We start from the raw sequence: 16,497 nt of genomic DNA, 5'->3' as shown, positions 1-16,497 counted from the left end.
TCTACGAAGGGTGTCGAGTTTCAAAGATTTCGAGGCGTTGAGTTACAAGGTACCACTGTACTTGATTTGTGTAACATGCTGTGAATGCCTACAAGTTTGCATCATTTCTAAATCAAGATTGCAGTTTGAAACACACTTCTTCATATCTTTATTCCAAGTTGTCACATCCTGTCAAGATATTAGAACCTCTAATCCAGCCTCTCAGAAATACTTATAAGACAATGATTTGAACAAACAGCAGAAAGAAAAAGAGCAAAAGGTTTAATATAGATAAATGAGGTTGTTGAGTTCTTGAGGGGATTCCAGGTCCCTGGAGTTTTTCCCTGCTTGAAGCCACTGCCGTCAGTCTTTTTCCTTTCTCGCCAGGGTAAGAGCCCCTGCTTAAACGGAAACCAAATGTTTGTTAGGCTTTCCTCAGTGCAAGAGCACTGTTTGTTTTTGCAGGCGACTGGAATGTGTCCACCGGCTGCCAGGCTATTCTGTGGGAGGCCCGGAGTATCCTCACGTACCCCTCGTGCTTTCGCTGTGCTGCTCTTGCAGAAGTTTCTCTGTTGTCGTTTGTTCATGGGAGTTCATTTAACACCTTCTTCAGAAGATCAGTGTCATGTTAGCAACATATTACTATTCATTTTTTTTCCCTCATGCCGAACTGTGCTTAATTTTCCCTCTTTTTAAATTCACAGTGTCTGTGAATCCACAGTTCACTCTGGAAACTTCTTGTAAATTAGTTGTGGTTCATTTCTTTTTTCCAGAATTACAGGTTTAAGTCCGTTCCCTCAGGCTTCTCAGTGACTCATGTAAACAAGATCTTTATAGTCTGGTGCTAAGATAATTTTCTAAACGCTTGCCTCTTTCCAGGTAAGCCCTTTGTCCTGAAATGCCTGCTGGCCATACATAAGATCTTCAGAGAGAATGAGCCGGCCTACATCCTCAACGACCTCTACATCACAGACTACTGCATTTGGATTCAGCGGGTTAAGTAAGTTCACGTAGTTTCCTTTGATGTGGCTGGAGAGGAAGTTTGGGTAACTCAATTTGATGTTGTGGTGGAAAAAAGGGCGGGTTTGTAATTAGACTAGGTATAATGTGAACTGGCCCAAAGCTCATTTGTAGAGGTCAGTCTGCTAGGCATGTACTGGCCCATATGGCAGCAGAGATGTGTGTGTGTTGTTACTGTGTAAGATATAAATTAAACTCTAGCTCTAAAAAATGGTCTAAGCACCATCTGTTTCTGTCTAAGGGCTACATGCTAGAAACAGGAGGAAATGTTTAAACCAGAATTGTTTTTATGTTCTTCATTTAGGGGAATTCAACATTCATTTGTAGATTTAGCATATTGGAATGTAATCATTAGCCGAACCCACTGTTTCAATACAAGAACTGAAGATCTTGTTAGATGACATTGATTACACTGACATGGTGACGATTGTGTTTAAAGTTATAGTCTATGCAGAGCCAAAGTGTTGTGTTTAGTTTCACTTCCAATACTACCATTACTACCAAAAAAAACCCTTCTTTTTTAAACGCATAGTAATTACTTGCATATTTAAACTGTGCACCAGAGAACATAATTCAGTAATGAGCTATTATTTGTGCTGGCGAGCATTCAGGCAGAGCTGCACTCATGTGTAACGTGAAGAAGAAAAGACCTGATGTTATAGGGCTGGTTCCCATATGCGAAGATAATAAATTCCTAAAGGATCTGGTTGATTGCTTTCCCCCCATTTCCCTTAGAGATGGAGTAAGACTATACACCGATCAGGCATAACATTATGACCACCTCCTTGTTTCTACGCTCACTGTCCATTTTATCAGCTTCACTTACCATATAGAAGCACTCCATCTGTTTCTCTACATAATTGTTTAGCTTGCTTTCACCCTGTTCTTCAATGGTCAGGACTTCCACAGAGTAGGTATTATTTAGGTGGTGGATCATTCTCAGCACTGCAGTGACATTGACATGGTGGCGGTGTGTTAGTGTGTGTTGTGCTGGTATGAGTGGATCAGACACAGCAGCGCTGCTGGAGTTTTTAAACACATCACTGTCACTGCTGGACTGAGAATAGTCCATCAACCAAAAATATATCCAGTCAACAGCACTCCATGGGCAGCGTCCTGTGACCACTGTTGAAGGTCTAGAAGATGACCAACTCAAACAGCAGCAATAGATGAGCGATCGTCTCTGACTTTACATCTACAAGGTGGACCAACTAGGTAGGAGTGTCTTAATAGAGTGGACAGTGAGTGGACATGGCATTTAAAAACTCCAGCAGCGCTGCTGTGTCTTATCCGCTCATACCAGCGCAACACACACTAACACACCACCACCATGTCATTGTCACTGCAGTGCTGAGAATGATCCACCACCTAAATAATACCTGCTAATAAAAAGCATGTAGAGAAACAGATAAACTGCAGTCAGTAATTGTAGAACTACAATGTGCTTCTATATGGTAAGTGGAGCTAATAAAATGAACAGTGAGTGTAGAAACAAGAAGGTGGTCATAATGTTTTGCCTCATCGGTGTATATTCTGTATGTGTAATTCAGGGCTAAAAAATTACATCCTTCTTTCCGTGTGGAACAACGCATATATCTTTTTACTAATTTGTTTTATGTTAATGAGCCAGAGTTAAAGCTGGGTGATTCCTGCTACCACTTACTTTGGGTTTTGATTCATTTGTTTATTTATTTATTTGGACATTTCTTCAGAGGATCTGGTGGATCCCTCCCCCATTTCCCTTTTGTCTCGTACAGCTTTACTAAAAAGAATTAGAGATGGAGTAAGACTATGATATATATTCTGTATGTGTAATTCAGGGTTTAAAAAAACATACATTTACAATAATTATCTATCCTTCTTTCCATATGGAACAACACATGTATCTTTTTACTAATTTGTTTTATGCTAATGAGCCAGAATTAAAGCTGGGTGATTCTTTCTACCACTCTTTTTGGTTATTTGATTTATTCTTTTAGGAATTTCTTCATTTTTAGCTACTGAAGATGTTCCAATTAGTGTTCTGCTGAGACCAGAGCCTGTTTTGGAAGCACTTCACATTCACACAAGTTAAAATGTACCCTAGAGACAGTACCAGTCCATAAATAGACATCACATGTCCATTATTTAAAAACGTAGGACAATAAGCACTGCAAACAGATTCTCCTACGATCAATGATGGAGCAGAATTTATGAGTAGTGACAGAAATTCATAGCAGACTACTAAGTTAGTTTCTAGTACGGACCATGTACAGTGCAGTGGATTCAGAAAAGTATTCTCTTATATCTTCCTTGACTTGCACATTATGGTGTTGTGGATTTAATTTTGAATGGATTTATTTGTGGGTGATTACGTGTAAATTGATGGGTAACATGGCAAAGATAAACCACTTTTAGAGCTTTTTTAAAGAAAAAGAATTTAGAATTAAAAAAACTAAAATCTCTTCACAAAAGTATTCAGACCCTTTGCTATAGCACACCAAATTGTGGTGAAGTGCATCCAGTTTGCTTAAATTATTTTTAAGATACAGTAGTGTACTGTATATATATACTGCAAAAATGAAGGAAACACTTATTACAGTATTTACACCAAGTCAATTAAATCTAAATAAATAAATCTGTTTAGTTAAGACACATGAGCAATTGTGAATCAGTTTTGCCTGCTTTGGTGCAAATGAAAGTGGCAGCAGGTGCACTGGAGAGGCAACAGCAAGACAACCACCACAAAGGAGGTTTTGCAGGTGAATGCCACAGGCCAATTACTTTCTCCTTATTTCTTATGACTGATTCTACTTTAGTTTTGCATTTTGCAAGTGTCCTTGTCACTACTGGTAACATGATGTCATACATGCAGCCCATTCAGGTTGCACAGGTAGTCCAGCTCCTCATGCCATTGCAAGAGGTGGCTATGTCTCCCAGCACACTCTCAAGAGCATGGAGTAGATTTCAGGGCACAGGCTGTTAAGTGAGCTGGACAGGGCAGTAGAAGGTCATCAACCCAACAGCAGGACCACTGTCTGCTTATTTGTGCAAGGAGAAACAGTAGGAGCTACTGACTGACAGTTTTCCACAAATTCTGGACAAAGTGTTGAACCACGACCCATCCTCGTTTGCACAAACTAAGCCAATTTTAATGACTTGACCAGTTACCAGTTAAAATTATATTTGTGGAACCTTCTAGAACAGTGTTACTTGTATAACCTTAGTCTTGTTTTGCCTCTGTCCCAGCAGATCATTGGCATTATCAGTTAAATAAAAGTCTGAGCTATTTAACTAATTAAAAAAAAAACTTTATAGTTTTAATAGTATATTTAAAAAGTGTCCCAACTTTTCTACAAATGGAGTTTGTACATTACAAGAACAAAATTTGTCTCTCCTTGAATTCAGTGCTGGCTTGTGTCCTATAACTGAATGTCTGGTCAGTCTATTAAGTATGCATGTACACCACAGGGCAAGAGTTATTTTGGAAGGTGGAAGGAAATATACACTGTCGAGTCACATTATTATGACCACCAGCTAATATCCAGAGTAACCGCCATGTGCATCACGGACAGCAGCTAGATGGGCTGGGAGTGACTCAATAAGGTCCTGCTAGTCTTTCACAGGTATCTGGAGCCATCCTGACTGCAGTGGATCCATAGAGCGAACACGTCGATTGAGGTGGTCCCACAGATGCTCAATTGAGTTCAAGTCTGGGGAATTAGACTTGGAAGTCTTGGTCATGCTCTTCCAACCAATGTCGGACATTTCTAGCTGTGTGACATGTCGCATTGCTGGAAGATCCCATCCGCCCCAGGGAAGACCATCAGCATGTATGGGTGTACATGATCTGCAAGGATGGATTTATACCCAAATTGGTTGATAGTGCCTTCCAAATGGATGAATGGGCCCAGACCATAACGCTGCCAGAGCCGTTGAAAGCAGGAAGTGGTCATATTAATTTGACTAAACAGTGTATATAAACCTATATAGGCATAACTAGATCATGTCAAACTTCACACGTACAGTATCTATGTGCAATGATTAAACCCAGGTCTTTGAAGCTGTGCTACACCAACACTTGTGCCCACTACCCAGGTTTAAGTGAAGTCAAATCATATTGTAAGCATACTTTTGCAATTTAAATGACCCCAAATGTGTGTTAATAAGTCACTAATTAAGTAAATTTTAGGTCAGTAATAATGACTGCCGTTCATTTGTATGAATAAAAATGTCTACAGCTACAAGCTACAGCAGTCGAAGAAGATCACACACCAAGCAAAATATAAATCAGTTGGGACTTGTTTCATTAAAAATTCACATCCAGAAAAGGGGGTTGGTTTGGAAAGCCGGTGGGAAGCAGGATTTTCATCTGGTTGATGGACAGGAGGAAAAGAACTGGTGACAAAAGCCTTTTGAGTCACTTAACTGGCAGGCACTGACTAAAAACAGATAGCCGAGTGCATAATCTGCTTATCCCAGGGGAAAGGCGAGTGATTTGTTCACCCAGCTTGCTCATTTTTATGGAAATCCCATCTCACAACTGTTTTACAATAGCGATGGTATTAAGCAGCTGATGTGCAGTGCCAGACATGGCATTTGCTGTTTAGCCCAAGGAGAAGTGGCAGTGGTAGCTCAGTGCTTAGGTTTATCGGGCTAGTGATAAGAAGGTATCTGGTTCAAACCCCTATCATTGCCCCTGAGCAATACCATTGCTTGGAAGTTGCAGTTGTAAGTTGCTTTGGCTAAAGGCATCTGCTGAAATGATGTAAAGGTAAATAAAAGACACCAGAATAAAGTTAGGGAAAAAAGCCTTTATAGTAAACGATCACGAGTTGTTACAGCAGTAAACCAGTCTGCTGGTAGTGTAGTGTGCTTATTGTCCCATAGCTGCATACCAATCCAAACTAAATGACTAGATAGGTAGAAGTGTCTAATAGAGTGGACAGTGAGTGGACATTTAAAAACTCCAGCAGCACTGCTGTGTCTGATCCACTCATACCAGCACAACACACACTAACACACCACCACCATGTCATTGTCACTGCAGTGCTGAGAATGATACACCACCCAAATAATACCTGCTCTGTGGTGGTCCTGTGGGGGTCCTGACCATTAAAGAACAGGGTGAAAGCAGGCTAAAAAAGTATGTAGAGAAACAGATGGTCTACAGTCAGTAATTGTAGAACTACAAAGTTCTTCTATATGGTAAGTGGAGCTGATAAAGTGGACAGTGAGTGTAGAAACAAGGAGGTGGTTTTAATGTTATGGCAGTGTAGACTGTGCATGGAAGTGCTCCACTGTTAGCATGCTGGATAACTCAATCTGTCTTATAAAATCTTTGCAGAAAGAAATCACACGCTGTATTCCTCCACGTTTTATTGATTAATGACTAGATTATCCAGTATACAAACGACATCGACCTGTGATCAGACGGTATTGTTCTCCTCCTTTCCTTAGTGCCTGAGTTCAGTAAACAGCCTCCTGTGCTTCTTCCTTTGATACATTTTCCTCCTATTGCCAGATCTCCAAGGCAGGCAGCCCACGAACCCCTAAGCTTTTCAGAAGCTTGCCTGGAGGCATTTGATTAAAGAAAAGACGATCTGTTTTTCATCCTTTTTGTTTTCCATTGAGTTCAGGATTGATCTATAGCTTATGTTTTTTTTTTTTCTATGAAAACAGTATTATTCACTGTTTCTATAAAATACACTAGCACACGAGAGCTGGGATTTTAGCTCTGCCATCCGCCTGGGCTGGGAGGCTACATGAACAACAATTGGCTGTTTTTCACAGGGTGGCATGAGCCAGACCAGGGTTCCTCATAACTGGTGCAATTATGACCTCTGCACAGAGTTGAGGAACAATGCTGATCAGGGTGTGACTCCGTACACGAGGCTGATCCGCATATGAACTCGCCTCATGTAGGTGAAAAGATGCAGTCGGCTACTGCACACGTGTCGGAGGGCGTGTGTCAGTTGCGAAGCTTCTCAGTCAGCAGTGGAGGGTTGTATCGGGAGAGGTGAAGCGTAACGCAACCAGAATAATTGGATACGACTAGATTAGGGGAGAAAATTGGTGAAAAAAATTGGAGAAATAGAGACTCCATTTTTAAGTGTATGCCATTCTCACTGAATCCCCACCATTCTGGGTTACTTAGGAAGCACCTTTGGTATCCTGTTCAGTTTGTTGTGGCAGGCCTTTCAACTCCTGACAGATCTAATGACAGAATATTTAAACTCTGCTTTTCTGATCCTTCTACGGCATCCTTTGAGAGAAATTTCTCTGCCCAGCTCAGGGAGTTCTTTGCTTAAGATTCTTCAGTTTGAGGTGTTATCAGATGGCTTTCACCTTGCAGAGGCTTCCCAAATCTCTTGTCACCACTCGGACACAATCAGCCACTTCACGATAGATGACAGGATTAATGAACACTAGCTTGCTGGATGATTAATGACATCTCCCTGAAACCAGACTGCTCTATATGCTCTCTGAGTAGTCCCGATCCAGCCGGCTTTTCTTGCTGGAGAGTCAGGTTGAGATTTATGACCTTGTAAAGGCATCAGATTAAAGCAAGATGCCACGAGATTCCTGCCATCAGAAAATTTGCCTGAAGTGGTTTTTGATTGACAGCTTTCCTGAATATCTCCTCTCATTCATCGCAGTGAGTGCTTTCCTGACAGACGACTGTCATTTTGAGCACTTGATATGTCTGGAGTTTTATCAGCCAATACCGTTAGTTCTGGCTCCTGTGTGAAGCTGTTGGTTTTTCATTTTAAACTTTTTTGTTAGAAATGGAAGGAAACTTGGAAATTTGTCTGTGTTTAGTCCCCAGTACCATGACATGTTGACTTTTGCACCTTTCACTGATAACAGTCTTGAGGGTCTTTTTCACCTTAGGCACAGAGAACTCAACATCTAAAAAAACCAGCTGAACCATGGACTCATCTGACCATAGCATGTTTCCACTGTCTTTTGGACCACCTGAAATGAGCTCAGGCCCAGAGAACGTGGAAGCATCTCTGCAGCACTTTAATGTATGGCTTTCTCTTTATGTAACAGTTTCAGGTTGCATTTCTTGATGCAGTGGTAGACTGGGTTAAGTGACAATGGTTTTCTGAGGTACTACAGATTCAGTGTGGCTATATTTATCACAGTAACATGATGGTTTCTCATGCAATGCTGTCTAAGAGCACAACGGTCACACACATTCAACATTTTTTAGGAATTGTGTTAGACATTTGCCATTAAACTGCACAGATGATAAAAAACTAGCACTTACTGTACAGCTTTTGGTAGAAAGGATGGAGGCAAAGAAGCCTGATGGTTCATGTGGCTTTAAAGCAGTAGACACAATAAGTTGTTCACTGTGATGACATCTGTCCACCATTGTACACCCACACCCTGCAAACTAGCAAATTCCTTCTCGGCACCTACTCTAAGTGAAGCCACTGGCTGTATTTTTACACTGGTCAAACACTCCTGGCACATAAGGCTCCTCTCTTTGTATTAATAATAATAAGTTACATTTATATAGCTCCTTTCACATACCAAAGGACACTTTACAATGTAGGGTATACATGAAAGAGCATATAATATCATATAAAAAACACAGCAAAACTAACACATAGAGAAAGAAGAATAATGTAAAGAGGAAAGTTGTTGACCTTTTAGGGAAAAGATGGATCAACATTCACAAAGTGATTGTGGAAGGGAGTTCCAGAGTTTGGAACTGAGGAACTAAAAGACCTGTAACCAACCGACACAAGTCTAAAACGGGAAACAGCTAGAAGGCCTGTGCCAGAGGATTTTAGGGCGTGGTTGGGACAGTATGATTGTCTAGGGTGAATTTTCCACCACTTGCGCCTGGCACCTTAACCAGGCAGTAGGAGTTGCTTTTGCAGCAGTCATGAAAATAATTCCTATCTGGCTTCTCTCAGGCAACAGTGGCTCAGTGGGTAGCACTGTTGCCTCACAGCAAGAAGGTCCTGGGTTCGATCCCCAGGTGGGGTCTGGGTTGATCCCCAGGTGGGGGCCCGGGTCTGGGTGGAGTTTGCATGTTCTCCCCGTGTCCGTGTGGGTTTCCTCTGGGAGCTCCGGTTTCCTCCCACAGTCCAAAGACATACAGTCAGGTCAATTGGAGATACAAAATTGTCCATGACTGTTTGACATAAAACTTGTGAACTGATGAATCTTGTGTAACGAGTAACTACCGTTTCTGTTATGAATGTAACTAAAGTGTGTAAAACATGACATTGAAATCCTAATAAATAAATAAATCTAGTTTCTCTCAGGAACAGCTCATGTCTGTTGAGGGCCCAGCCAGGCTAGTGGCACAACTGAAACTCAAACTTGACAGTCGAGTCCTGGGCAATTTGTAGCCTAGCGGTTAAGGTGATAGACTAGTAATTGAAAGGTTGCTGGTTCAAGCACCACCACTGCCAGGTTGCCACTGTTGGGCCCTTAACCTTCAATTGCTTAGACAATATACTGTCACAGTACTGCAAGTTGCTTTGGATAAAAGTGTCTGCTAAATGCAGAAAATGTAAATGTAAACGAGTCTCTGCTGTGCTGGGCTAGCTTATTAGACTGCAGCAAGTGACTGTCTGAGCGCCTTGTACTTTGTAGTGGAACCTAATGCCAAAGTAAGCTTTGTTCTCTTTTTCTCTGAAAGGGGAAACAGAGGAACTGATTAATTATATAACAATAGTACTAGGCTGTTTTTTTTCTTGTTTAAAAATAAAAAAATCTTGCTCGCTGATTCTTCTCCAATGGACAATTTAATATCACAAAAGTGAATGAGAGAGTAACAAGTTGTAATTGCTGCTTAAGGGAAAAGAAAGTGGTATAAAAATACCAGCAGCTCTTCTATAGTGTAATTTTTAAATGTGCCTGTTTAAAAGTACATACACTTGTAAAAAACTTGACTTTAGTGTGATTGTATTGAAATTTTAATGATCACTGTAAGTGTTTTTTCTTTATGTGACTGACTGGAATACACTTTGAAACACACTAATTAAAAAATGAATGTGTTCTTATATTGCCAAAATATCACAAGATATGCTTTTATTTTATTTTATTTATGTATAATTGATTTTCAACCTTCTCTTATTCTTAAAGTGGACATCTACATACACCGATCAGCCAAAACATTAAAACCACCTCCTTGTTTCTACACTCACTGTCATTTGTCATTTTGTAGTTCTACAATTACTGACTGTTGTCTATCTGTTTCTCTGCATGCTTTGTTAGCCCCCTTTCATGCTGTTCTTCAATGGTCAGGACTCTCCCAGGACCACTACACAGTAGGTATTATTTGGGTGGTGGATCATTCTCAGCACTGCAGTGACACTGACATGGTGGTGGTGTGTTAGTGTGTGTTGTGCTGGTATGAGTGGATAAGACACAGTAGTGCTGATGGAGTTTTTAAACACCTCACTGTCACTGCTGGACTGAGAATAGTCCACCAACCAAAAACATCCAGCTAACAGCGCCCCGTGAGCAGCGTCATGTGACCACTAATGAAGGTCTAGAAGATGACCAACTCAAACAGCAGCAAAAGATGAGCGATCGTCTCTGACTTTACATCTACATGGTGGACCAACTAGGTAGGAGTGTCTAATAGAGTGGACAGTGAGTGGACACGGTATTTAAAAACTTCAGCAGCGCTGCTGTCTGATTTTCTTTGTGTCAATTATTGGAAGTTGTGACAGTTGCTGCTATTCCTATGTCATCTGTCAGCACTGCCACAAATTTAAATATTGGTGTAGTATTTGTATATCTGTTGCATTTATTTCTGAAGATGCTAAAAAGTGGCAGATTAATTCAAATAACATGGCAGCCACATGGTACATGTCAGAGTAGTTAACAGTAAGTAAGTTAAACCCCTGTCTAACGTTTTCGGTCTCTTTTTATACATAATGTATTATCTGAGATTAGTGTTAGGTCCTGATCTAGTAAAATTCCGCATCAGTCTGGTCAAAATTTTGGCTCAGAGGTGCATTGCACACGACCAGGTAGGTCAATTACTAGTATATTGGGTCAAAGTGCACATGTAAAAGGTGCTACATGCCCCTTTTTCTGCATTTATCTGTCAAGTGCTCGGGAGGGCTGGTGCCGTGATTTGGCTAGCAGATTTAAGGCATTTGTTTTACTTAGGTTTGAAAGTCCACTCTCAGTTGTGAAAGAGCTTTTCTGAGCTTTTCTCTGTTTTGGAAAATACTTTACAGTGGAATCTCTGCTATCCACCAAACAACCGGCAAGACCAGAATCATGCTTACACTGGCTTTAGCAAGCTGTTCAAATGCCAAAGTCTCCCAGCAGTGGTGCCAGACTACACTTCATTTGCTGCCTTATCTTTTCATCCCTATCCAAACTGTTGGAGAACTGTTGAATCCCAGCATGGATTTACCTCGTGCCAGATTATCCACCCAGCTGTGTCATACATTTTACCTCATCTTGCCTTGCATTCTGGGGTTGTTTTCAGACTTTTAAACTGGGTCAGCTAGATTCTAATGGGTAACTCTGGGAAGCTTTAATTGTTGATTTTAAACATCCCCATTTTTAGGCAGAAAGAAGTGGCTTATTGTCTGATTGTTGGTAACAAGCCAAGCATTACTCCCACAGGACAAAAGCTTCTCAGCAGAAGTCCGAAAGAGCTATTAAAGAGGTTGGTTGCAGGGGCCATTGGTAAAGCATTCAGTCTTACTTCCTGGAGTGAACTTGAGCTATGTCAGCTTTTTAAATTACGTTGTAGCTGGGAATGAGCTGGGATTAGCAAGTGAGTTTCTTGTTCTACCTGTGTTAAAGGATAAACAGAATCTAATAGCTTTTAAGAGCAGTCTAGAAAAGTTCAGCTAAAATGTATCATGTGGTGATGCATTTATCTTACTGCTTGGTTTGCAAGGTCCATGCAGAAACCATTGGTTTAAAAAAGAGCAGTGTGCAAAATGCTTTTCTGTGCTTTTTGTGGTAGTCTTAAAGGGTACTGTTTTTCAGTGTTTAGCAATATTGTACACTTCATTGCCAAAGTTTTTTAAATTCTCCTTATGATTAGTGGATATTATTAGGTAAATCTCAGATGTGTATCATAAAGCCTCCATGGACAAAATTTGGTTGTAGATCGAATCCCACATAGACCAAGCAAAATCCACAAATAAAGGTTTTGCTGAGTTTAGTCTATTCACCTTGAGACTGGATCTACTCCTCTTTTCTGGCAGCTCTTCCCATATACAAAATCATACTGGATTCAGCAAGACTGTGGAAGTTTTGTGGTATCTGGTACCAAGACATTACCGAAATCTGCCAGTAAAACACATCCTGATAGAATGCCTCAAATACACAAAGGAAAGACAACAAGTACACATGACTAGAACCACAAAAGAAATTCTCACACAAGACAAGAGGAGTTTTAACCTACCTCTAAGCCATAAAAATCTTAAATAGACCCACAATATACAATTGGCAGGACAAGATGCAATAAGCAGACTCAAACATAGGTCCAGTTATGCCATAAATGACACAAATGTGTTAAACATGGCATTAAAACCCAAACATTGCCAGCTTCAACTTATATACCATAGCAACATACTGTATGTTGCATTCTACAATGGATTTTAATATTATCATCAATTGGATCCACAGTAGCTCTTCTGTTGGTCTATACTTGAGACCATAGCCTTCATGTCCTCCAGCATTAATAAGTATTGGCCGCCCTACAACCTGTCAGTGGTTTGTGACTTTTCCTTCTTCTGACCACTGTCAATGGGTACATTGCTTTTTTTGGAGCTACTTTAACCCAGTCATCTGACCCTAATGATTAGACCCTTGTCGGATTCCTTGTCGGTTGTTAAGACCCTTGTCGGTTGTTATGTTGCCATTCAACACGCGTGTAACATGCCCATCAAAAGTACCCCTGTTGGCTGACAGGAGCGGAGAAACGCACTACTGGACGGAGTGTGTAGTCCTCTTCGAACCACAGTTCAAAGCATTTCCTGCTGCTCATCAAATGTTACTCACTACAGCTGGGGACAACGGTTTATAGGCGTACCCACAACTCAGTTCCCAAAGAGTTCCAGTTTGTTTGTTAGTCTGCTTGTCTGCCTCAGTGGCTGGCCAACTACCCGCTCGTTTTCTTTTGCCACTGTGGTTTTGTTTGGCTTGTGGCTCGCCAGTTGATTGAGTAGCTGGTGGCGTGGCACCTAAACCCATTTTTGTTTTCTTCTTTTGTCTGTCCTAAAGAATCACGAGTCTCATGACAATCACAGCACAAGGAGTGCAGTTATTCTTTTCTAGTGATGTGGTTCACTGGTCTCATGTACAGTCTTGTCTCATGCACAGTAAATGACCCAGCAAATTGTTTAGTCTTCAGAACTCCTACAATTTTGTTTCGATCCTATAAAAATAAATATGTGAGACCATTTAGAATAGAATGCCTTTATTGTCATTGCACAGTGCACAACGAAATTTTTTGAGCAGCTCCTTGACGGTACATTTATGTACACACAGACATATACAGTATATACACACATGTATTTACAAAATAAACATATACACATCTAGATACAAAAATAAACGTGTGGTTTTAAGAACTTTACAGAAAAGAAAAGAAGAAGAAGGTTATTGCACAGTCCCTATAAATTGCACATTATTTCCTAGGATGTAAAGTTTGATAGTTCAGTGTTTTTATAGCGGAGGGGTAAAAGCTTTTCAGGAGTCTGGAAGTACGGGCCTTGATACTCCTATAGTGCCTACCAGAGGGCAACAAGGAGAACAGGTTGCAACTAGGGTGAAATGAGTCCTTTATGATGTTTGTGGCCCGACGCAGGCATCGGGTTCTGTAAATGTTCTCTAAATTCTCTAAATTTAAGCGAATACTTATTAATTGCTGTGTTAGTATTCTGTTAATTTTTAAAAACATTCATCTTAAATTGGTTTAACTCTTGGTAAGCACTTATTAATCATTCCAGGGATTAGGAAGTATTAATTTCTTTGAATGTGGTTGGTGGCTTGTTTCATTTTCACTTGTGTTTGATTTGTACCTCCAAAGAAAGCCCAAGGAAGTAGAACTAGATGAGTCCTTTGCTGCAGTTTCACCTTTTCCTCTTCAGACATCAAGGTCTTCTAAGTTCCTTTCAATGCTCTCTGGCACATTTTTGTCTTCGCATAATATTTATTTTCTTTCCTTATTTCTGTCAACCCTGAAAGCCACTTTTCCCTCTTAATTACGGAGAGCCACAACAGTGCCGTTCCTACTGACTGAATTGTATACATTATCTTTCAGTTGAAAAGGAGCTTTTGTTTGCTTCATGAGCATGCATTCTTTTACCACAGGAGCAGAAAGATCGACAAAGAAAGAAAAACAGAGAAAGAAAGAGAGAAAGAACGAGCAAGCCTCTGCAGCACTAACTCAATAATGACTTCCCTTTGGGGTGGATGGGGGTTGGTAATACTGTGAGTGTTTGAAGTGCTGCTTCTTTCATGGGACTTCCTGCAACCTCATCGCACCATGAAGATTCTCACTTGGTTTTACAGAACTATATGCTCTGCTGGAGGATCTAGGCTTGCTTTGAGGTGTCTTTTAGGATCATGTTGCTTTAACCTTCTTCTGCATCCAAAGCCTATGGTTTGAGGCCATGTTGAAAGAGCTGCTCGAAAGAAGAAAGCTAATGCTTATTCAGCTTATGGCTTGTAAATTTTTTCTTTAACCTGGAATACATTCCAACTTCAGTTTTAAGAATGTTTTGCACTACGTATACAAACCCCTAGATCCTCATGTATAAAGCATTTATGAGGCACAGTGATTCTAAATTCCATGGATTTGGACTTTGGTCCTTGTTTTTACACTCACTGTCCATTTTATCAGCTCCACTTACCATATAGAAGCACTTTGTAGTTCTACAATTACGGACTGTAGTCCATCTGTTTCTCTACATACTTTTTAGCCTGCTTTCACCCTGTTCTTCAATGGTCTTGACCCCCACAGGACCACTACAGAGTAGGTATTATTTAGGTGGTGGATCATTAGGTGGTGTGTTAGTGTGTGTTGTGCTGGTATGAGTGGATGAGACACAGCAATGCCGATGGAATTTTTAAACACCCTATTGTCACTGCTGGACTGAGAATAGTCCACCAACCAAAAATATCTAGCCAACAGCGCCCCATGGGCAGCGTCCTGTGACCACTGATGAAGGTCTAAAAGATGACCAACTCAAACAGCAGCAATAGATGAGCGATTGCCTCTGACTTTACGTCTGCAAGGTAAACCAACTAGGTAGCGTCTAATAAAGTAGACAGTGAGTGGACACAGTATTTAAAAACTCCAGCAGCGCTGCTGTGTCTGATCCACTTATACCAGCACAACACACACTAACACACCACCTCCATGTCAGTGTTACTGCAGTGCTGAGAATGATCCACCACCTAAATAATACCTGCTCTGTGGTGGCCCTGTGCGGCTCCTGACCATTGAAGAACAGGGTGAAAGCATTTTAAAAAAGTATGTAGAGAAACAGATGGACTACAGTCAGTAATTGTAGAACTACAAAGTTCTTCTATATTATAAGTGAAGCTGATAAAATGGACAGTGAGTGTAGAAACAAGGAGATGGTTTTAATGTTATGGCTGATTGGTGTATATTATTTAATCTGCCATTTATACTGCTAGAAGAGACTAAGGAATCATTCATCATTCACAGATCCTTCATCCACTTCACTGTCTACCCATCAATCTGCCCAGCCATTTATTAATTTGTCTATTTAACCTTCCATTATTCCACCTATTTGCCCATTAATCCATCCTTCTGCTCATCTACCCATCTTTTAATCTGCCGTTCTGCTCATTAGTCTATTCATTTATCTACCCAATCTTCTGAACATCTGCAAACATCTCTACAATAGATAGCAAACCTCATTTTAATATACAATTGCAGATTTATTACTTATCCAGATGTTAGTTTTGCTTCTTAGTATATTGTTTTTATATTACTTGCTAGTTATAAGGATCCATTCATCCATACACCTAACTGTCCATCCATTGTTCATCCTCTCAAACAGCCTCCCGACCATTCTACCTATTTGCCAATGCTGCTTTTATCTACCCATTCTTTAATTAATTCATTAACCCATCCTTTTGTATATCAATTTAGTGTCCCATCCATCAACCTGCCATTCATCCACCTCCCTTTTTACCCTCCAATTAACACTTCAACTGCCCTGTGTGGAATGCTGAAAGAATAGGTCCACAGCTCCTCTTTTGCTGTTTGTAAGAAGCGACAAATGAGGCACCTTGCTTCCTGTGAGGTGCAACCTCTTTCTGTGGAGGAAGAGATCCTGTCGTTTGAGGAGCATGGCGAGCTGCAGCCACCAGTGCTCCAACACAGCATTTTGGCTCCTACTTTACATAGCCAGGGGGTTGGCCTGCTCCAATCAATAGGCTGGTCAAATCATCCCCTGGGTGAAACCTGGTGTCCCCATTGCGCGGTCATTAATGATTGACCCTTGACCCATATGACTATTTATATGTCAT

General features: G+C 40.7%; 1 protein-coding gene across 1 annotated transcript in view; it reads left to right on the top strand.

Annotated features, from left to right (window-relative positions):
• The window catches only part of shq1 (SHQ1, H/ACA ribonucleoprotein assembly factor), a 108,832-nt gene that overhangs the window by 78,718 nt on the left and 13,617 nt on the right, over positions 1 to 16,497 (top strand). Inside the window, exon 10 of the mRNA XM_062996718.1 lies at positions 859 to 979. Coding sequence (XP_062852788.1) covers positions 859 to 979 — 121 coding nt within the window. The remainder of the gene's footprint in view (positions 1 to 858; positions 980 to 16,497) is intronic.

This window comes from Trichomycterus rosablanca, chromosome 6, assembly GCF_030014385.1.
Source record: "Trichomycterus rosablanca isolate fTriRos1 chromosome 6, fTriRos1.hap1, whole genome shotgun sequence".
Taxonomy (NCBI): domain Eukaryota; kingdom Metazoa; phylum Chordata; class Actinopteri; order Siluriformes; family Trichomycteridae; genus Trichomycterus; species Trichomycterus rosablanca.
The sequence above is the reverse complement of the archived record's forward strand: the minus strand, read 5'-3'. Positions and strand labels throughout refer to the sequence as shown.